General features: G+C 36.6%; 1 protein-coding gene across 17 annotated transcripts in view; it reads right to left on the reverse strand.

Moving 5' to 3' along the window:
• The window catches only part of MEF2A (myocyte enhancer factor 2A), a 204,659-nt gene that overhangs the window by 71,439 nt on the left and 109,860 nt on the right, over positions 1–23,360 (reverse strand). For all 17 annotated transcript variants that reach the window (XM_043434332.1, XM_043434346.1, XM_043434347.1 and 14 more), the window contains one exon: positions 5,332–5,535. In XM_043434332.1, coding sequence (XP_043290267.1) covers positions 5,332–5,535 — 204 coding nt within the window. The remainder of the gene's footprint in view (positions 1–5,331; positions 5,536–23,360) is intronic.

Below are 23,360 nucleotides of genomic sequence, written 5' to 3' on the forward strand. Positions count from 1 at the left end.
AAAGAAGCACTTGATAATCATATAGAATTGAATCAAAATGTCACCCATTAAAAATAATTTGCAATTCACACCAATATCAGCATACTATTTTGAACTACTCTTTAGAAGGTCTTAAAAATTATGACTTATGCTTGCTCACTACTTGAAATTATTTCAGAGGAAAGTCTTAGGGATAAAAATATTTTAAAAGCTGGATAACCACTGCCAAGAGATTGCATGTTAACTTGAAGCTTTTAGTCTCATTGTACTTAGGACAAGTTGATTCAAGTTAATGCCAGGATGCTCAGGTCTCATTTCAAAAGTTTCTGATGCAATAGGTCTGAGTTGGAACCTCAAAAACTTTCTAACAAGTTCTCTGGTAATCCTGATGCTTCTGGTCAAGGCATCCCACTTTAAGAACCACTGATTTTAAATGGTATGAATCACTGGTATGATTACTTTTGCTACCAGCTGTTTTTATTTAATAATTCATAAACATATCTTATATTGACGCCCTATCCTCCTTTCTATATTATTTCCAAATTCTGTTGTAATTTTAAAGTGGGAAGAACTATAAAGACTCAAAAAGCAGATTTTCTCTTCCTTCAGAATGCAAATTATCATCATTTTACTTCATTCATCAATGTGCCTTAATTTCCTCAATTGTGAAATGGGGACAATTAGAGGGATTCAATAAAATAATTTAGTTGTTGTCATTTAGTCACTAAGTTGTGTCTGACTCTTTGTGACCCCATGGACTGCAGTATGCCAGCTCCTTTGTCCTCCACTATCTCCTGGAGTTTGCTCAAATTTATGTCCACTGAGTTGGTGATATTATCTAACCATCTCATCAGTAAGATAAAGATAATAATATCAATAAAAGCCCTTGGAAGAGCACCAGGTCATAATGAGTACATTGATAAATGTTTTGTAGTATTCTTATTCCAATTACCTCACTAATTTTCTGTTCATTATTCAGGAAAACTTACTCATGTTTGTCACATGTTAATACATTACTGGTATATGTATAAAATCTTATCTGTTTGTGGTGAAATGTTGCAGAGCTCTGATGAATCTGGTAAACTAGGGAGCAAAGGGAGGAGTTACTGTTAAAGACCCAGGTTCTAACCCCACTTCTCCCATTAAACTGCTACATGACTCTAGGCAAGTCATTTAACTCTGGTCTCAATTTCTGCTTCTGAAAAAGCTTACCTTGGATATGAAGATCAAATGATATATAATGCAAGTGAAAAAAAATTTTTTTAATTCTGTGATGAATAAAGTACCTCTCTTTGGGAACAGTTCACAAGATATTAATAAGAAAGATAAATGGGCATGGCTTCTATATTTACATGCTTAAATGGCAGCACAATGATCTGAATCACCACATTTAACTATTTACTGAATGTTCAATGCCACCAAGTCATTACATGGAGAAATACCTAATACTTCAAATATTATTGCAAATACTACAAAGTGAAAGATATGTCATTACAAAGTAATCTTGGGCATTTATTGTGTAGCAGCTGCTTCATGCCTTTAGCATAATTTTTATTTCGATGCAGAACCATTCTATTTGGTCTAGGCTTTTATTGAGTTTAAATTCAATTCATACACATATGTGAATGAATAATGGCAACTAATTACACTGGTGATTTTCATTTCTAGTTTCTAATACTCTAGGATATATGTAATATTCTTATAAAATTACATAATAAAGTTCACAAATTTTTAAATCAATATCCTGAAAAGAAGATTTGGGGGTTATAACATTTTCTTTGTACCTTCCAGTTAAATTACTATCTTTGATAGGACGAAACAAAATCTACCATCTTTTTTTGTGTACTTACATAAAAAGATATAATGTATATCTTTGATGTTTTCTAATGAACTATAGGTAATAAAGTAGTAAAACTCACTTTTTAATAAAGAATGTACCACATCATAGGTGATATATACACCCAAGACACTGCAAACCTTAATCTAAAATACCTAAATGCAACTTAAAATATGTAAATGCTGTTGACTTTTAAGAAGCTATAAAGAAAAAAATTCTTATCAACTATGATTAAAATGTTAAAACTGATTAAAATTTTAAGAGACTAGTTGTAAAACGTAACTAATACGACATAAGGAAAGCAAAGATACAAACACCATTCTGTTTAAGTGTTCCTAATACCTGTGGTTAAAAATTGAAAGGTAGATAAATGTATTATGTCCTCCTCTGTTTAGCATTACAATATTCAAATACGAACTACTTCTACTTTATTGTATTTATTCTACAGTGCTCCCAGAAAACATATTAGATCTAATTTTATTTGTGTCCTTATTTCGTAGACTATGTAGATGTGATCAACAGTACAGGGCACGCATCCCTCTATTCTACACATTACATGCCAAAAGGGCCTGTGTGTTGGATCCAATAAAAAAGAAATACATCCACACAAGACTCCATTTTAATATAGTCAAGATTCTGCCAAAGAATATTTTAGTAATATGGGGGAAAGTAAAATCCTGCTAGTTTTAAAAACTATCATACACAACAGGAAATGGGTGAATTCAGGTTAGAGGCCTTATGAAAGTTGCTCGCAAAGTTTTCAGTTAGTTTCACTGCTGTTCATACTACATACGGAAACAGTCTAAAGTAGATCACTTGTAGCTGTTCATGACTCGATTTATCGCTGATGTACTCAGCCACATGAGATGGCCAGAGAGTCCAGAACCAACTTGTCAGAAGTTTAATATAAAATCTTCAGTTGGTAAAAGTGTATTTCAGTGGTTTACAGAACTATAGGTAGGAAAAAAACAGTATTGTGGCTTGAATTCGAAATCTAAAAATCACTTTGTGGAGTCCCTGGCACACACAGGAGTCCCTCAAAAATTTTTGTTAAATAAACAAATGAAATTCTAAATGTTTGCTTCCAATTACTATAACTGTTTGAAACAAAACTACATGTAAAAGGAAAATATACTTAAAATGATATTCTAAAAATATCCTTAAGATATTTGTAAAGCACTTAGAAAGTGGCCCATAGGAAGCTCTATGTAAGTATTTGTCATTACTCTTATCCTGTTAACTTAGTTTGGTTCACAACAATCTTGGTAGCTCCACTAGTATAAAGCCATCACTACAACCAATAAAAAGAATTCAAGTACGTATGCACTACTAGTGAGGATGTAGTTGCATATCACCTTTACATGTGGAATAAAGACTGTCTTACAATGATAATCATCCAGTCTTAAGAAGATTAATTCAGTAAGACACTGACATACAAGAAAGGTGCATTAAGCTTTATAATTTTATCCTATCACAACAAATTAAATCCCTTTTAATTCAATGTGTTTTCTGTCTTTTACTTATATGTGTCTTGTACTTATATAATTCAGAGCTTCAAAAAGAGCTACTGGTGAAATTCATGTTTGCTTATGTCTAAGAAATTCAATTAAAAAATAAAACATCAAAATGCCAATTGATAACTGAACTGCAAATGTTTTCTTTCATACTGAAGCAAACTACAATACAGGAGGAATTCTAAAAAATGTTTGGGTTTTACTCTCTTACACTCACTGCTGACCACAACAGAGATGAAGACTCAGGTAGTTTTGAAAATTCTGTGAGGATTAAATCACTCTATATTCTTCATATTCTCTAAGGAAGTAAGCTTTAGGCTGTGCAAAGTACCCTCAACTTCTGGGGCCCGAGAACAAAAACTGCTGCAATGAAAGAGCAGAGTAGTTAGGGTTAAGCAGGTGGTTGCCTTCCATAATGAAACTAGCCTGAATATCTATTCATTTGTTAAGGTCAACTCTTTTTCTTTGACTTAAGGCACTGGAGCTTTTGATAAGACAGAGAGTTTTTTAAAATAAGATGTCATTTTAAACTAAACACCAGGGATACCTTCTGTTTCAAAGAAATCCAGTTACAAAGTCTCTTATGAAGTTTACTCCAATCAAGATCCCCTAATTTATAAAATTACAATTCAAAATGCATTTTGATATGCAACAAGCAAAGAGTCTACTAGCTTATATTGCACATAATAAGATTTACCATAAAAGCTAAATGATATAAAATAATTTACAATTGATAAAAACATAACTGTGCTAAGGAGTTTGGTTAAAGACCTAACTGTATAGTTTAACTGATCAACAAAAGCAAGATCAAAAGCTTCAGACACTGAAGGGAGTGAGACACAAATCAAACAGCGGGCACATCAAGCAACCAACGAACTGTAACTGTAATCAGACTATTATTTTCCATTTCAAGCAACTGATTATTAAAAAAATAAGGGTTTTTTCCTAATAAAAGTAGCAGATTTCTTTTTGGCAGTCAGAATCAATCAACTACTGTCCAAAAGGAATGGTTAAGGCAGAAAAACATGGGAGATATTTAAAATGCATTTTCAGAACTATAACAATGTGTGGAGGCAAATAAATTAGATCCCTACACAATAAAGTTTCTTAATTTCAATTTCTGAAATAAAACCTAAATTGGGACTACATTTCTTCTCTTATGGTTAGTTCTGCCTCATTTCCCATGATTTCAGTTATTTTAACCAAGGAAATCTCTAATTTATTGAAATCGTTTTCTAATATTACAAAACTAATTAAACACATCTTTTTAAGCAGTGAAAAAAAAAACCTGTTTTGAACAAAAATAAAACAAAACTAATAAGGATAAACAAAAAAAAAAAGTAAATATGAAACTAGTATAAAATGCTATAGAGATATGCACAGAAAGTTATCTTTTATAAGAAAATTTTTGTAACAGGGAAGAATTAAAGGGAAAAGCATACTGATTCTCCTTTTTAAGGTTTTGTCTTAAAATACTTTCTGAATGGACTAAAATCATTCTCAACAACTCCTTTTCTTTATTTTCACTAAATAGGTTGGTAGAACTATCAGATATCGAAGGAAAAGAAATTAAAAAAAAAAAGGGACCATCCTCCCCCCACAACTAAAGCACTATAAACAAAACAGAAATATTTACACCATTTCATTAGTGTTTAAAATTGTGGGTAGTCACTAAGGTAATGAAATAATTAAGACATAAAAAAACTAAAACTTCATACTGTCCAAAGTGATACAGTTTTTTATAATATTAATTTTAAAACTCATATAAAAAGTAATCATAGATGAAATGTTAGACTATACTGATGTACATACTGTATCAGCCTTGTTTATTTTTTCTTGGTGATTAGGATATGCTTATAAATGGGTCATCACATAGTAATAATTAGATCCTTCTAAGAAAGAATTCAGAGAAAAAATATAATAGATGTATGTTTTGGCTATAAAAAGCAATCTAATTTAATTACTATCTGCAATTCAGGCATCACTAGACGTATCTGTTACCTCCACAATATCCGAGTTGGTTCTGCTCTCGTGAGGTTCATTATACTCTGTGTACTTGAGAAGAACCTTGTCCATGTCAGTGCTGGCATACTGAAACAGCTTGTTGGAGCTGTTGAAGATGATGAGTGCTATTTCACAGTCACAGAGCACACTGAGCTCATAGGCTTTCTTCATTAACCCAAACTTCCTCTTTGTAAACGTGACCTAGACAACAGAAAAAAGCGCATTTTTACTAAGTTAGTAGTAGTACTGGAATATAGGCTACCTGAAGATGAGTTCTCTTTTAATACTGAGTCTGATTTCAAAGGTGAAAAAACTTCTTAGCTTCATACTCCACGAAGTCTCCTTCCCCGGTTTGCCAAAGGACTACAATTCTACATATATTCTGTACCTCCAAGGGCCTGATAGAGTAGTCTCCTGAGAAGGCTTCCTTTATCCTTGGCTGCGGCTCTGGGCAAAGAACCAGAGAAGGAAACAGCTAACTAGTGGCCTCTTACCATCCAGTTTCAAAAGGCATCAGGAAGTCCAAGTCCTACCTCAGTAATCCATCGTGTGTGTGCGCTTAGTTGCTCGTGTCCAACTGTTCGCGACCCCATGGACTGTAGCCTGCCAGGCACCTCTGTCTAGGGATTTTTTAGGCAAGAATATTGGAGTGGCTCCATCCTCCTGACCCAGGAATCGATCCCGTATCTCCTGTATCTCCTGCATTGTACTGGATTATTTACCTGCTGAGCCATCAGGGAATCCATCATTACTCAGACTTTAATCTCTAAACAACAAAATACATCCACTAATCTAAGTTATCCTTCTCCTTTCCAACCCCTTCTAATGCACCCATGAAAATTCACAGTCTAGATCCCCAATGTCCTCAAAGTCTTCTTTTAATATTTCTCTAACTGAAACCTGTCACCTGAAGCCCTCTCAAATAGAGACTAATTTGTTTCTTTTCAATACTACATCTCCAGTACTCAAGGGTCTGGAAGATATGTCCTTTTTTGCTTCCCATTCTCTCCTCAATTTTCCTTTCTTCTCTAAAAACCCCCAATGTTTTGAAGCTCAAGCTATTTGCACTGAGGAAGACCTGGGTTTAATCCCTAGGTTGGGAAGATTCCTGGAAAATGGAGAGGCTACCCACTACAGTATTCTGGCCTAGAGAATTCCATGGACGATATAGTCCATGGGGTCAGAAAAGTCAGACATGACTGAGTGACTTTCACTTTTCAAACTCTCCTTGTGGTGACCTCGAAGTTATTCTTCCCCATGCACTACTAAGTGTCAAATAAGTATCTCTGAGTGAGTAAGTGAAAGTCTCTCAGTTGTGTCCAACTCTTTGCTCATTTATTCCTTTATCTTTATGCAAGTGGCTGACAATTACTGGGAACATAAATGTGCATGCACACTCACATCCATATCCCCTTTGTTTTTCTAAACTGATGACCATAAATCTTAACTAACACTTAACACTGTCTGACATTATAACTTAGCTCATTTGTCCCATTAGCCCATTCTGATGGATAAGGATAAAAGGCCTGTGAAAGCTTCCTGATGGGAGGTACTGGCTGTTGTGCAAACTGGGTCTTGCTCTGATGGGCAGGGCCATGCTCCGTAAATCTTTAATCCAATTTTCTGCTGATGGGTGGGACTGTGTTCCCTCCCTGTAGTTTGGCCTCAGGCCAAACTATGGTAGGGATTATGGCATAATGACCACCTCCTTCAAAAGGACTTCAGCCAGCATGCCACTGGCAACCAGGACTGTTGTGTACAGTGCCCCTGACCCCGTGGCAGAGGGAATGAAAACCACAATCACAGAAAACTAGCCAAACTGATCACATGGATCACAGTCTTGTCTAACTCAATCAAAGTATGAGCCATGCACAGGGCCACCCAAGACGCACGGGTAAGGGTGAAGAGCTCTGACAAAACGTGGTCCACGGGAGAAGGGGAAGGCAAACCACCTCAGCATTCTTACCTTGAGAACCCCAAGAACAGTATGAAAAGGAAAAAAGATATGACACTGAAAGATGAACTCCCCACATTGACAGGTGACCAATATGCTACTGTAGAAGAGCAGAGAAATAGTTCCAGAAGTAATAAAGAGTCTGAGTCAAAGTGGAAACAACACCCAGTTGTGGATGTGTCTGGTGGTAAAAGCAAAGTCCAATGTTGTAAAGAACATTACATAGGAACCTGGAATGTTAGGTCCCACGAATCAAGGTAAACTGGAAGTAGTCAAACAGGAGATGGTAAGAGTGAATATGAACATTTTAGGAATCGGTGAACTAAAATGGACTGGAATGAGTGAATTTAATTCAGATGACCATTATATATACTATTGTGGGCAAGAATCCGTTAGAAGAAACGGAGTAGCCTTCACAGTCAACGAAAGAGTCCAAAATGCAGTACTTGGGTGAAATCTCAAAAATGACAGAATGATCTCTGTTTGTTTCCAAGGCAAACCATTCAGTATCACAGCAATCCAAGTCTGTGCCCCAACCACTAATGCTGAAGAAGCTGAATGGCTCTATGATGACCTACAAGACCTTCTAGAACTAACAGCAAAAAAAGATGTCCTTTTCATCATAGGTGATTGGAACACGAAAGTAGGAAGTCAAGAGAAACCTGGAGTAACAGGCAAATTTGGGGTTGGAGTACAAAACGAAGCAGGGCAAAGGCTAACAGAATTTACCAAGAGAACGCACTGGTCATAGTGAACACCCTGGTCCAACAACACAAGACACAACTCTACACATGGACATCACCAGATGGTCAATACCGAAATCAGACTGATTATATTCTTTGCAGCCAAAGATGGAGAAGCTCTATACAGTCAGAAAAAACAAGACTGGGAGCTGACTGTGGTTCAGATTATGAACTCCTTATTCCTGGCAATCTTGATTCCAGCTTGTGCTTCATCCAGCCCAGCACTGTGCATGATGTACTCTATGTATGGAAAAATATCAATAACCTCAGATATGCAGACGACAGCCTCCTTATAGAAAGCAAAGAGGAACAAAAGAGCCTCTTGATGAAACTGAAAGAGAAGAGTGAAAAAGTTGGCTTAAAACTCAACATTCAAAAAGCAAAGATCATGGCATCCAGTTCTATCACTTCATGGCAAATAGGTGGGGAAACAATGCAAACAGTGGAAGCCTTTATTTTCTTGGGCTCCCAAATCACTGCAGATGGTGACTGCAGCCATGAAATTAAAAGACACCTGCTCCTTGGAAGAAAAGCTATGACCAACCTAGATAGCATATTAAAAAGCAGAGACGTTACTTTACCAACAAAGGTCCATCTAGTCAAAGCTATGGTTTTTCCAGTAGTCATGTATGGATGTGGGAATTGGACCAGAAAGAAAGCTGAATAATGAAGAATTGATGCTTTTGAACTATGGTGTTGGAGAAGACTCTTGAGAGTCCCTTGGACTGCAAGGAGATCCAACCAGTCCATCCTAAAGGAAATCAGTCCTGAATATTCACTGGAAGGACTGATTCTAAAGCTGAAGCTCCAATACTTTGGCCACCTGATGTGAAGAGTTGACTCATTTGAAAAGACCCTGATGCTGGGAAAGATTGAAGGCAGTAGGAGAAGGGGACAAAAAAGGACGATAGTTGGCATCATTCACTCAATGGACATGACTCTGAGCAAGCTCTGGCAGATGGTGAAGGACAGGGAGGCCTGGTGTGCTGCAGACCATTGAGTCAGGAAGAGTGAGACAGGACTGAGCGACTGAATGACAACAAAGCCCATTTTCCAGGTGGAGATACTTCCTATCTTCTCTCCCTCAATCCACTCTCCACTGACAACCCTGCTTTAAACCACTGATAACCCTGCTTCAAACCACTGAGAAAACAGAAGTAAGCAGCAACCGTCTCACTTCCCATCACTGAATCTATCTGTCCAACTGCTTGTCTGTTCGTTTCCACGCTCTTCCGTCTCTGCTGTTACTACTGACATCTGTGTTCCTATTTTTTTCCAGATGCTGCACTCTCCTCCCTCATCATGGTTTCCTTCCTCTCTGTCAGATCAAAGGCCATAAACAGAAACATGCTCGAGCATCTTCTTTGACATCATGCTGCCTTTCCAGTCACCACCCCTTCTTCTTGCCCTTCTTTCTGCTCTACCTCAGAGTAAAAATATTTGAAAGATATGTCTATAGTTATCACCTCTAATTTCTCACCACCTATTCTCTCCCCAACCTACTGCAATCAGACTTCCAGTCCTCATATTCTGCTAAGACTTGCCAATATGATCACACTGATCTTCGATTTATGTGATTAAAGTCAATGATCACTTTTTTCCCCTTATTTTACCATGTATTTCATTTGACAAATTTGACCATGTTCTCAATCTTCAAACATTTTCCAATTGTTTATGGCGCCACACTGTCCTAGTTTTCCTCCTACTTGAATGACTTCTTCCTCTCAGCCTTTAGAGCTATACCGTCTTCCTCTGCTCAATCTCTACACATTAAAGTGCCTGTGAGCTTTAGATCAAGGGTCCCTTCTCTTTACCCTCACAGTCCTTCCAGGTAATTGCATCCAGCTATCTAGCTTCATAATTTTAAAGGCAACAAATATGCTCTCTCTACAGTCTCCTCCAGTTCAGCAAATGGCACTGTCATCCATTCAAACAAAATCAAATAATATCTAAGAGTTATCCCTTTATCTCTCTAATCACAATAATCTACTCTACCTATTCCTTCAGTAAATTTCAGTAAACTCCACCTCTAAAACATATCCCAAATCTATCCACTTCTATCTATACCACTATACCACCAGGCTAGGTAACATGGTGTCTCATGTGAATTACTTATAGAATCACCTTATTAGATTTCCTGCTTTACCTATTGCACCCTATAGTTTATTGGCCACATACCTGACAGACTGATATACCTGAATCATAAATCAAAATGTATAAGTAGGAGTTTATAGAGTTTCTCACTGCACTGAAAGTAATAACCAAACTCATTAAGGAAACAAAGTAAATGATCTGGCTTCAAACCATCTGACTTTATTTCCTCTCTCTCTCTCTCACACACGCTATGCTGTGCTGGTGTGTACAGTGTGTGGGTTTTCTTCACCACCAGCTACTACTCCCTGTCTTAGGAAACTGGCTATTCCCCCTCTCTGTGGAACACTCTTCACATTACATGTATTTCTTTCTCTTTAAAAAAAAAAAAAGAAAAATCTCTTATCATTATTTCATCTTTTAAAAAAGCCCTTAAAATACAAACACACAAATATATGATTTTATGTAAATGTATATATGGAATATAATGTGTTCTGCTTGCGTCCTTTTAACCCATGTTTTCAACTTAGTATTTTTCATTTTACATTTTTGTACAAGATCATAAAATCATATATACATTTAGATGATACATATAAGGGATCTTGTCAGCATTTTATGAAACTGGGACTCTTATCAATACTCTTTGACATTGTTTTGAACTGCGGCATTGGAGAAGACTCTTGAGAGTCCCTTGGACTACAAGGAGATCCAACCAGTCCATCCTAAAGGAAATCAGTCCTGAATATTTATTGGAAGGACTAATGCTGAAGCTGAAGCTCCAATACTTTGGCTATCTGATGCGAAGAACTGACTCCTTAGAAAAGACCCTGATGCTGGGAAAGGCTGAAGGCAGGAGAAGGGGACGACAGAGGATGAGATGGTTGGATGGTATCACTGACTCGATGGAGATAAGTTTGAGCAAGCTCCGGGAACTGGTGATGGACAGGGAGGCCTGGCGTGCTGCAGTCCATGGGGTTGCAAAGCATCAGACACAACTGACTGACTGAACTGAACTGATCGAATACTTTTTGTTTTCCTCATTGAGCCACACCTCATGAATGTGTAAGTCAAACAGTATAGTTCTGAGGTACTCTTTTGAATAATTTCATAATTTTTTCATATAAATGTTACTACTCTTACAAGGTGCAAAATAAAAATCTTATTTCTTTTTCTGCACACCACAACTGTAGGCTCCCACTCACTGCAACTAGAGAAAGCCCATGCTCACAAGCAAAGACCCAGCACAGACAAGAAAAAAAAAAGAAAACCCAACAACACAATTTTTAGGTTTACTACCTGGCAATCAGTATATGTTTTTAATATTCTCCTTTATTGAATTTACTGATGCTTCTTTGGTTGGGTAGGTAATTTTTAATCAATTTGGTGAATGCTCTACATATACTTGTATACACTATTTTCTCAGTGTAGTGTTCAATATGTCACTTAATGTCAATTTTATTCATTATGCCACTTAGCTCTGGTATACCATCAATTATTTTTTGTCCATTTGATCTATTTCATACTCAGACTAATGCGTTTAAGTATCTTTAATTATTAGTTTCCACTTATGTTTGTTTCTCTTTTAGTTTTTGATTGGTAAAGGTAGTATTTAGTATATCAGTATTCCTAATTTTTATATCGTCAAGATGAATTACAACTTTCAGCATTGAGAAGTATCTTTCTTTGTCCCATTTAATGCTTTTTGTCTTCAACCCTACAGTGTTTAATATCAGGATTCTATCTGTTTTCTCATTGCTTTCATTTGTCTGGTACACTTTTTCTCATCTCTTTCTTTCTGATCATTCCATTTGAGGTGTGTCTCCTTCTGTCAGTATCTGGACCTTGTGAACTAAATGGAAACATTTTTTCTTTAAATAAACAGTACCATTCACATTTATTGATGTGACTGATAATAGAGATTTCATTGATATTTTAGTACTTTAATATTTATATGTATTATATATATTTCCTGTTATTTTCTTCTAAATGATGTGTTTCCTTTGCTTCTTCGAGAAAAATTCAATGAGGATTAGCATTTTTGTTCTAGTGGTTATCTTTGTAGTTACAACTTTTGCAAATGCCCTTAGTCTCTGTTTTCATGTTTAATCCCTCACTATTTGGTGTGTCAAATCTTAATGATATTTTTTAACTCCCACCTATTGCATAAATAATTACCAGCATGCCTGTTCTACTTTCCTGTTTCCCTTTTCTTTTTTACCATGTCTCAGCTGCATTATTTGTCTCTTTTCAAAACAAAGTAATATATAATAAATAATATATGTTATTCTTCCACCCTTGCCCCCATTGTTGCTTTAGGCTTGTATCTATAGTCAAGCATATTAAATGTTGGTCAAGGATCTTTTTGCATATTTCCTCAGGCATCTCTCAGCTGTATGGAGCTTATCTTCTACTAGACTGCACAATAATAGCTCTTGAGTATAGAATTACCTGAGCTCTCGTAGGTTTAACTTGAAACATCTTTGTATTTGAATACAGCTTAACTACAAATGAAATCCTACCTTCAGATATTTTCCCCTGCATTTACTGAAAATGCTGCTCTGTTGTCTTGCTTTGTATCTTGATTTTGCAAAATTTGATGCCAGTCTAATTCTCTGTACTTACAAATTTGCTGCAGTTTTACACCAGAAGCTCTGATGATTTTTTTCTTTATCTTAAAATCTATGGAGATGTAGAGAAGATAATGGGTATGTAGGGAAGGGTGGAATGAACTGGGAGAGTAGCACTGACATATATACACTACCATCTGTTAAACAGGTAAGCAGTTGGAAGTGGCTTTACAGAACAGGGAGCTCAGCTTGGTGTTCTGTGATGACCCAGAGGGGTGGGATGGGGCAGGGTTGGGAGGGAGTTTCAAGAGGGAGAGGATCTCTGTAAACATATAGCTAATTCACTTTGTTATACAAAGGAAACTGACACATTTGAAAGCAATTACACTCCAATAAAAAAATAAGAGAAAAAAAGAAAGGAGGATAGAAAGGAAATGTAAACAAATTAGAAGAAAATAAAATTGTCTTTATTCATAGATGACATGATTGCCCATGTGAAAAATCCCTACGAAAAAATTAATTCCTGGAACTAAAAAAAAGAAAACTAATCAATATTTGTAATCAGATCCAGTTTTACAAAGATAGTCAGTAGCAGAATGAAAAATAAAGTTCATTCAACTACCAAAAAAACACCCTATTATAATAGTTTCAGTAGGATATGTATCAAAGCTGATCTCCGCAGGTCCACCTAATCCTTGGCATCTTATTTATGAAAACTTTAATTATATATCAGTTCTATGGTTTCATTTTTTTTTTCTTTAAGGACTGAAATTATACATAAGTTGTATCTTCTTTATCTCCCTTTCAAACATTTTCTTGTAAACCCTTTGAAATTACTTATTTTCATTCATTTAGCTGTTCCTGCCTTCCTTCAATTAATATTAAAGTTTCATTTGAGTATATATTCCTTGGCCACTTTGTAATTTAGTCTTTGTTTTAATATTATTTTATCTTTTTTTCTTTCAGTCAACAGCTTAATCACTTTGCTTCAACCATTCTTTCCTAAAAAAAAATCCATTTCCATTCTTAGTATTCAAAATTCTGAGTCTTGATTTTTGTCTCTAACACTCCTAAATACTTATTTAAGGAAATTTATTTCAGCGTGGATAGCCATTAGCAGTTTTTTCCCCCACTGCTTCACTGTCTGGGGAACAACCTTGTCACATGAATAGCTATAAATATTATTTTGTTTTCTTACAATAGTTTATATAGGAGATGAAAGTGAAAGAGGAGAGTGAAAAAGTTGGTTTAAAGCTCTACATTCAGGAAACGAAGATCAAGGCATCTGGTCCCATCACTTCATGGCAAATAGATGGGGAAATACTGGAAACAGTGAGAAACATTATTTGGGGGGCTCCAAAATCACTGCAGATGATGAATGCAGCCATGAAATTAAAAGATGCTTGTTCTTTGGAAGAAAAGCTATGACCCATCTCGACAGCACGTTAAAAAACAGAGACATTACTCTGCCAACAAAGGTCCGTCTAGTCAAGGCTATGGTTTTTCCAGTGGTCATGTATGGATGTGACAGTTCGACTATAAAGAAAGCTGAGTGTTGGAGAATTGATGCTCTTGAACTGCGGTGTTGGAGAAGACTCTTGAGAGTCCCTTGGACTGTAAGGAGATCCAACCAGTCCATCCTAAAGGAAATCAGTCCTGAATATTCATTGGAAGGACTGATGCTGAAACTCCAATACTTTGGCCACCTGATGCGAAGAACTGACTCACTGGGAAAGACCCTGATGCTGGGAAAAATTGAAGGTGGGAGGAGAAGGGGACAACAGAGGATAAGATGGTTAGATGGCATCACTGACATGAATTTGAGAAGGCTCCAGGAGTTGGTGATGGACAGGGAAGCCTGGTGTGCTGCTTCCATGGGGTCATAAAGAGTTGGACACGACTGAGCGACTGAACTGAACTGATATAGAAGAAAATTGCCTGCATCACTGAATTTCTACAGAAAGAATTAGCAGCAGTTAGTGGGTAGTGATTGAAAATATTCTTCGTTCAAGAGCACCTCTCCTTTAAAAGCAGTTAAGTGTGGTCCCTTTAATGAAAGCCTTTTGGGGGGAGTACTGGCAGTGGGGAAAAGTGTTTTATGTCTTTTAATTAAAATACCTTTGCATATTCTTTTGTCTTGAAGATGTGTATGTGTGTGTGTATCTTCTCTTAATTTCCATTTACCTAACATTTTCCAAAAAGTACCTCTGCCTTCCTTTTTGCCCTCTTTTCCCTGAAACAGATGCCTTTTCAAGACTACAGACTTGCTTGGGCATATACTTTTAGTCCTTTCTTTACCTGTGGTCTCTTCTGATCTACAAGGAGTATTTTCCAGAATTTTTGGACTTAGTATAGAATTCCTCTTTTTGGAAGTGATTTCAAATCAGTCTTAAGATAGCTACAATGTCTCCTCTTCTCTTTTCCCATATACTTTTTCCTGATGTATGTATGCTTGGTTCACCACAAAGACTTGCAACAGATGTCCAAGAAATAGCACACGGTGACTTGGAAATAATTTTCTACCTGAAGGTAACGTGAATTTAGACATTCTTTGCCTTCTAGTTGTGCCAACGTTGTAGGTTTTATATTCCTGTTTTTCTACATTTAGTTTTGGAGAAATTATGTTAGAAAAGTCAGGATTTATTCAGCCACCATTACTCTGATTACCAAGAATTCCACCTATAAATCTGAATCTTTATTTTGCAACAGGTTTATACATTTTTCTACTTGAGACATATTAAGCATTTCATTTTAAATGTTATAAAATTTAAATGTAAGAAATCAGTATTAATAAAGCCATTTCAGTATTAGTCAAAATAAACATAAATTTTACTTTTAAATTTTAATTTTATTCCAGTATTATAGTCACTATAAAGAAAAAGAATAGGACTAAGGGCTAGCCTACAAAATTCAGTGTCACTATAAACTGAGGTAGATTTTATTTTAACCTAACCAGCTCTCCTGATTTTGTGTCAAATCTAGACTAATACAATTCTTTGAATTCAAGAAGGTTAGATTATACTATCTCCAAAAGATCTTTTATATTTTAAATATCAAGTACCTGCAAAATTTTTACACCATATACATTTAGACATATCTTTATTTCATTGTTGAATTTAAAGTCCAGGAGAGACTTCAAGTGTCTGTTCTAGCACTTCCAACTCTAGTGGAAGTTGCCACTTGAGTAATAAAGCAGAACAAAATGAAAATTAACAACTCTTCTTAGATTCCTCAGAGAGCTGAGGTCCCAGGGCAACTTCTGCCCCACTGGCCAAAATGGAGACAGACAGACAGATACTATGAACCATAAATCACCAGAGCCATAAACAGAAACCGCCATAGGAATCAGTACAAGGGTAGGAAAATCTGAACTGTAATTAATGAATCGCTGGAGGCTCATTTTGGACAAGTATAAAGATTAACAACTTTAGGGGGACCCAGTTTTGGAGGCCACACCTACTCTTATGTGAGTTTTACCTGTAGGACCTCTATCAGATTCTCATAGTAAATCGAAATAATCAACTAAGATGATATAAAATAGTCCAAATATACATACAAAGGATGGTAAAGAGTGAGGTCCAAGGAAACGGGGGTGTCAAGATATATTATCAGAATAGATTAAAAAAAAATCCAGCCATATACTATTTACAAAAATACACCTTAAGTATAAAGATATAGGTTGAATGTATATGTAGAGAACTAGACCTGTCAAGAAAATATTAGCCAAAAGAGAGATGTAGTAGCTATAGTAATGTGAGACAGTAGATTTAAGTAGTTTAAAACAGCATGCCTTACTAAGGACAGAAAAAGTCAGTACGTAATTTAAAAATTCACCAAGAACACATAACAATTCTAAATACATATGAGCCTAATGAAATAGTCCCCAAATATCTAAAACAGTATGTATTAAACTAGTACAATATATACAGAAAATGACAAATCCATTTATTGTGGTAAGTGGAATTACTGACAGGTCTCACTGAGCCAAAACCAAATACATAAATAAAATATAAAGAATACAGATAATCTGAACACAAAATAAGACTGAACTAACAGACATGTAGAATCCTGTATGCAACAATTAAAAGAATACACATTTATCTAAAGTTCAATTGGAACATTTACAAACCGATTATGATTTAGAAAATGAAGCAAGCCTTAACTCATTTTAAAGTGTTCATAATCTATTGTTAAAGGCAAAATAAACTAAGAAACACTGTAATACGTCCAGTCATAAAAGTGTTTATAAAGTGTTTTGGTAAAGACTGAAATATACCATCTGAAACAGATTAAGTACACACAGAATTAATATCTGGAATATATGAAGAACTTCTAAGAAAAAGATCAACAACCCAGCAAAACCACAAAAAGGTAACATTTTACCTTCATTAGGCCACAAAATATGCAAAATAAAATGAAAAAACATAAAGTGAGAAATACAGGAAGAAGAAAGGTAAAGTGTACAGAAGAAATTTTCATAGATTACTATAGTATATCTGGTACAACCGCTTGGCAGAGCCACTTGAAACCTCACAGTACAGTTATGATGGATACACTCAACCCAGCAACCCCTCCAGAATCACAGCAGCATGTCCACAGATGTAGCCTGGGCATCATTCCTAACATAACATGCAGCAAAATTTCTAAAAAACTGGAAACAACCTAAACGTTCTCTGACAGAAGTACTGATAAATGAACTGAGGCACATTCTTTCCTACAAATTACTTGTACTACCTGAATGAGTTACATAGACAAATGTCTGAAACTCTACATTGAGTGAAATAGCAAATGCAGATGAGAATGCTATTATGTAAGATTTTAAAATTGTGTTGAAATAATAATAGTATGCTTAAATAACAAAGAAAATAGAAATTAAATCCATTATGCAGGGTTCCTTTGGGAAAGAAAAGAAGAGTGAGACTTGCAAAAATTACAAAGGAAGTACATTTCTAATTTTCTTCTTTTACAAGCGAAGGTATCTGCAGCAAATATGTCAGAATCGACCTACATTACTTCTGGAAAAGTATCAGTGTTTGAGGTATTGTGCTCTGTATTCTGCCTTAAAATAATTTTTCAACTCATTTTTTTTTCAAAAGTATAAGAGGATGTCTGCCTCTAAATGGAGTGACTGGTGGAAGACCAAAGAACCCACTGAGATCAACTATAAAAAACAGTGAAATACACCAAATACCTGTTCTAAGACATCAGAAAGCTGCTGAAGCAAGAAGGACTGAAGATGCCAAAACTCTAGAGGGATGAAAGACTTCACTTCCAGCTAGAAGCTCCTGGTGAAACTGTGTTTGTCCTTCTTGTCCTTCTAATACTTCTTTTAAAAAAGTAAACTTCGTATTAAAGTATAACATAAATGAAAACCCACAAATCCTAAGTGTGTGTCTCACTGAATTTTTTGGGGGAAAAAAAAAAAAGAATACGGCATTATATTAGAAACCCTCTTTGTCCTGTCTCCCAATCATTATCATCTTGTCTCAAGTAAGATCAGAAACCCAACCTCTAGCACCACAGATTAATTATGCCTGTTGTTGAACTTTTTTATGAATAGCTTGTGTTTCTTTGTGCCTTCCTGGGATGATTTCTGCAATAAAACGCACAAGGACCAACAGAGTATCCATCTGAAAAGTGGCAAATTTTGACCCCCTACACCTCAAACCACACAAAAACCAAGTTCCAAATGAACAGTAGATGTAAAACCCAAAAGCCTATTAACAAGAGAAAAATGTATATATGTGTGTGTACACACACACACACACACAGACTGTGTTCTATCCACACAATGGAATATTATACATCAATGAAAATTTACGAAGTGTATCTCCATGCAACAATAACAGTGAAGAATTTCACAAAGATAATGCTGCACAAAAGAACGCATGTTGTTCCAATGATATTAAGTATGATATTTATCTTATGAGCTCAAAAACTCTAGTAATTCAAAACTCTATTTGGTATTACTGTTTGATCCTTGGAAGAAAAGCAGTAACAAACCCAGACACTATTAAAAAGCAGAGACATTACTTTGCCTACAAGGGTCCATATAGTCAAAGTCATGGTTTTTCCAGTAGTCACATAAGGATGTGACTATTGTATGTAGTGCAGAATCAAAGGGCAAAAAGATATACTGCAAAATGAACTCCCAGGTCAGTAGGTATCCAATACGCTACTGGAGAAGAAGGGAGAAATAACTCCAGAAAGAATAAAGAGACTAAGCCAAAGCAAAAACCACACCCAGCTGTGGATGTGACTGGTGATGGAGGTAAAGTCTGATGCTGTTAAGAACAATACTGCATAGGAACCGGGAATGTTAGATCCATAAATCAAGGTAAATTGGAAATGGTCAAACAGGAGATGGTAAGAGTGACCATCGATATTTTAGGAATCAGTGAACTAAAATGGACCAGAATGGGTGAATTTAACTCAGATGACAATTGTATCTACTGCTGTGGGCAAGAATCCCTTAGAAGAAATAGAGTAGCCTTAATAGTCAACAAAAGAGTCTGAAATGCAGTACTTGGATGCAATCTCGAAAACAACAGAATGATCTCTGATGATAGCAATCCAAGTCTATGTCCCAACCAGTTAACTTCTTCAATCTGAAAAAGTTGAAGTTGAATGGTTCTATGAAGATCTACATGACCTTCTAGAACTAACACCCAAAAAAGATGTCCTTTTCATTATACGGGACTGGAATGCAAAAGCAAGAGATACCTGGAGTAACAGGCAAATGTGGCCTTGGAGTACAAAATGAAGCACAGTAAAGGCTAACAGAGTTTTCCCAAGAGAACACACTGGTCACAGCAAACACCGTCTTCCAACAACACAAGAGAAGACTCTACACATGGACATCATCAGATGGTCAAAACCAAAATCAGATTGATTAATATTCCTTGCAGCCAAAGATCAAGAAGCTCTATATAGTCAGCAAAAACAAGATGGGGAGTTGACTGTGGCTCAGACCATGAACTCCTTATTGCCAAATTCAGACTTAAATCAAACAAAGTAGGGAAAACCACTAGACCATTCAGGTATGACCTAAATCAAATCCCTTATGATTATACAGTGGAAGTGACAAAGAGATTCAAGGGATCAGATCGGATAGACAGAGTGCCTGAAGAACTATGGGCGGAGGTTCGGTACTTTGTACAGGAGGCAGTGATCAAGACCATCCCCAAGAAAAACCTGCAAAAAGGCAAAATGGTTGTCTGAGGAGGCCTTACAAATAGCTGTGAAAAGAAGAGAAGCAAAAGGCAAAGGAGAAAAGAAAAGACATACCCATTTGAACGCAGAGTTCCAAAGAATAGCAAGGAGAGATAAGAAAGCCTTCCTCAGTGATCAATGCAAAGAAATAGAGGAAAACAATAGAATGAGAAAGACTAGAGATCCCTTCAAGAAAATCAGAGATACCAAGGGAACATTTCATGCAAAGATGGGCACAATAAAGGACAGAAGCAGTATGGACCTAACAGAAGCAGAAGATATTACGAACAGGTGGCAAGAATACAGAGAAGAACTATACAAAAAAGATCTTAACAACCAAGATAACCACGATGGTGTGATCACTCACCTAGAGTCAGACATCCTGGAATGCGAAGTGAAGTGGGCCTTAGGAAGCATCACTATGAACAAAGCTAGTGGAGGCAAGGATGTGAGAGCTGGGCAATAAAAATGGCTTAGTGCCAAAGAATCGATGCCTTTGAACTGCGGTGCTGGAGGAGGTTCCTGAGAGTCCCTTGGACTGCAAGGAGATCAAATGAGTCAATCCTACAGGAAATCAACTGTGAACACTCACTGAATGGACTGATGCTGAATATCCAACACTCTGGCCACCTAAAACTAAGAGCGAACTTACTGGAAAAGACCCTGGTGCTGGGAAAGATTGAAGGCAGGAAGAGAAGGGGATGAGAGAGGATGAGATGGTTGGATGACATCATCAACTCAAAGGACATGAGTTTGAACAAACTCCAGGAGATAGTGAAGGACATAGAAGCCTGGCGTGCTGCAGTCCATGGGGTCACAAAGAATGAGACACAACTGAGCGACTGAACAACAATCTTCAGTAACTGCTCCATGAACTACTCCACCATCAGAGGTTGGTGGTTCCTTCCATAAACACTCCTATTACCTATTTCTATTTGCAATACACTTAATCTCATATGTAGGTTGTAAGTTTTTAATGAGTTCCTAGGGCCTAACAGTCTTTCAGGTAAAGGAGGTATTCAAAGCTGGACACGACATCTCTTCTGCATGGAAACAATTTTTCCCCTTTTAATGAAAGAACAATGAAACATTTAACTCAGAATACACAAATTCCAAAATCTATAAAATTAAGATACCCTTTTAATTTATGACAAATTGTCTATACTTAATATAACATTAAAAATAAGCAGATATCCTTGTTTCATTTGGCAACTTAGCAGGCACATTCAACATAGAAACAGGCTAATTCTAGTTGCTGATATATAGCAGCACTTTCTATTTTTTAAACACAGGTCATTTCTTTAACTTAAAAAGTTCCATTACACAGTCACTTACCTATTCCTAGTTCTCCTTTCCCTCTAAACAAGTGGAGTCCTTTTCCCACTGGTAGTTCTAGTCTGAAAGTGAAAGTCGCTCGGTCATGTCCAACTCTTTGCAACTCCATGGACTATACAGTCCATGGAATTCTCTAGGCCAGAATACTGGAGTAGGTAGCCTTTCCCTTCTCCAGGGGTTTTTCCTGACCCAGGAATCAAACCAGGGTCTCCTGCACTGCAGGAGGATTCTTTACCAACTGAGCTATCAGGGAAGTACCAGTCTATCTGCTGCTGCTGCCGCTAAGTTGATGCAGTCGTGTCCAACTCCATGCGACCCCATAGACGGCAGCCCACCAGGCTCCCCCATCCCTGGGATTCTCCAGGCAAGAACACTGGAGTGGGTTGCCATTTCCTTCTCCAATGCATGAAAGTGAAGTCGCTCAGTCGTGTCCGACTCTTCGCGACCCCGTGGACTGCAGCCTACCAGGCTCCTCTGTCCATGGGATTTTCCAGGCAAGAGTACTGGAGTGGGGTGCCACTGCCTCCTCCTCCAGTCTATCTCTGTTCAATTTAAACATGACCCTCTATGGGATGTATATTGAGAGTGAAAGGGATCTTAACTATTAGTCACTCAGTCATGTCCAACTCTTTGCGACCCTATGGACTGCGGCCCACCAGGCCCTCTGTCCATGGAAGGGATCTTAGGTGCTTTGCTAATTCTCTGATTGTATTTTAGTCCCTAATAAACCCTATTTTACATTTACACTGCACATGCTCAGGAAACAGGTCCCCATGCCCCCTCTACATGTCAAAATCCTCAGACTTGTGAAAGGAAATTTACTTATCATTGTTAGAATCATTCCTTTGAAATGATCGAATGATTATTCTATCAGTCTTCTCTTGTTAGCAACCTTCATAATGAATTATACTATGTGAGCCTTAACACTATAGCTAAGGAATCTTCATGAGCTGAAACAAGGGCCCTCTTCAATTCAGTGTCTCAGCAACCCTAATCACTTCCACTAACTTCTCTACCAGTTGCTCAGCCGAGTTTTGTCCCCAACTGTATCTGTATTGCTGGATGAACTACTACTCAGACTTTCCAGAACACATCTTCAATACTGTTCTGTTACTGCTAAGATTAAAAAAAACAGCTATTCTTGAAACTTCTGATGTTCAGCCTTTCTGGAGATAATATCTCTCCCTCCTGCTTATGCTCTGAATAGCAGTTCATTTACAATAGTCTATGATATTATTTTTTCCTTCTTTCCTTTAAAATAAGGAAAGAAGATTTTAGGTCGAATCTAAAACAAGATTTTAGGTCGATGGGCTATACAAATCTCTGGGGTAACTACTCAACTTTACTATTTTAGTATTAAAGCAGCCAAAGACACTATGTAAACAACCATGCATGGCAGTGAAGTAATAATGCTTATTTATTAAAAAAACAGGCAGCCAGCACACAGAACATAGTTTGCCAACCCCTGCTTTAAACTCTCATAACTTCTGGGCTTCATATACCAGTATCATTTTAATTATCTTGAGTTTGCCAAGGGTTTACTGATACTGCAGTGAAAATTAAGTTCAAAATATTTTATCTATTAAACATGAGATATATACATAAGTGACTTTAAAATATTTGTGATAATAATAGTTACAAAAATAATTCTCATTACCTGGTGCTTAATCAGAAAATCTAACTGATCAGAACACATTCCCTGATAACCAAAGTTAACTTACATATTATCTAATTATGAAAAGAAAGAAGATAATTTAAAATAATAAGGAAAACTAACAAACATAATCAAGTGCACAGAAGACTAAAAGTATTATGCTAAACCTACACACAAATACACATAAATATATTATGCTAAGCCTTCCTCAATGATCAATGCAAAGAAATAGAGGAAAACAACAGAATGGGAAAGACTATAGATCTCTTCAAGAAAATCAGAGATACCAAGGGAACATTTCATGCCAAGATGAGCACAAAAAAGGACAGAAATGGTATGGACCTAACAGAAGCAGAAGATATTAAAAAGAGGTGGCAAAAACACACAGAAGAACTATACAAAAAAGTTCTTCATGACCCAGATAACCACAATGGTGTGATCACTCACCTAGAGCCAGATATCCTGGAATG

The sequence above is a fragment of the Cervus canadensis genome, chromosome 17, assembly GCF_019320065.1.
Source record: "Cervus canadensis isolate Bull #8, Minnesota chromosome 17, ASM1932006v1, whole genome shotgun sequence".
In the NCBI taxonomy this organism is placed as follows: Eukaryota; Metazoa; Chordata; class Mammalia; order Artiodactyla; family Cervidae; genus Cervus; species Cervus canadensis.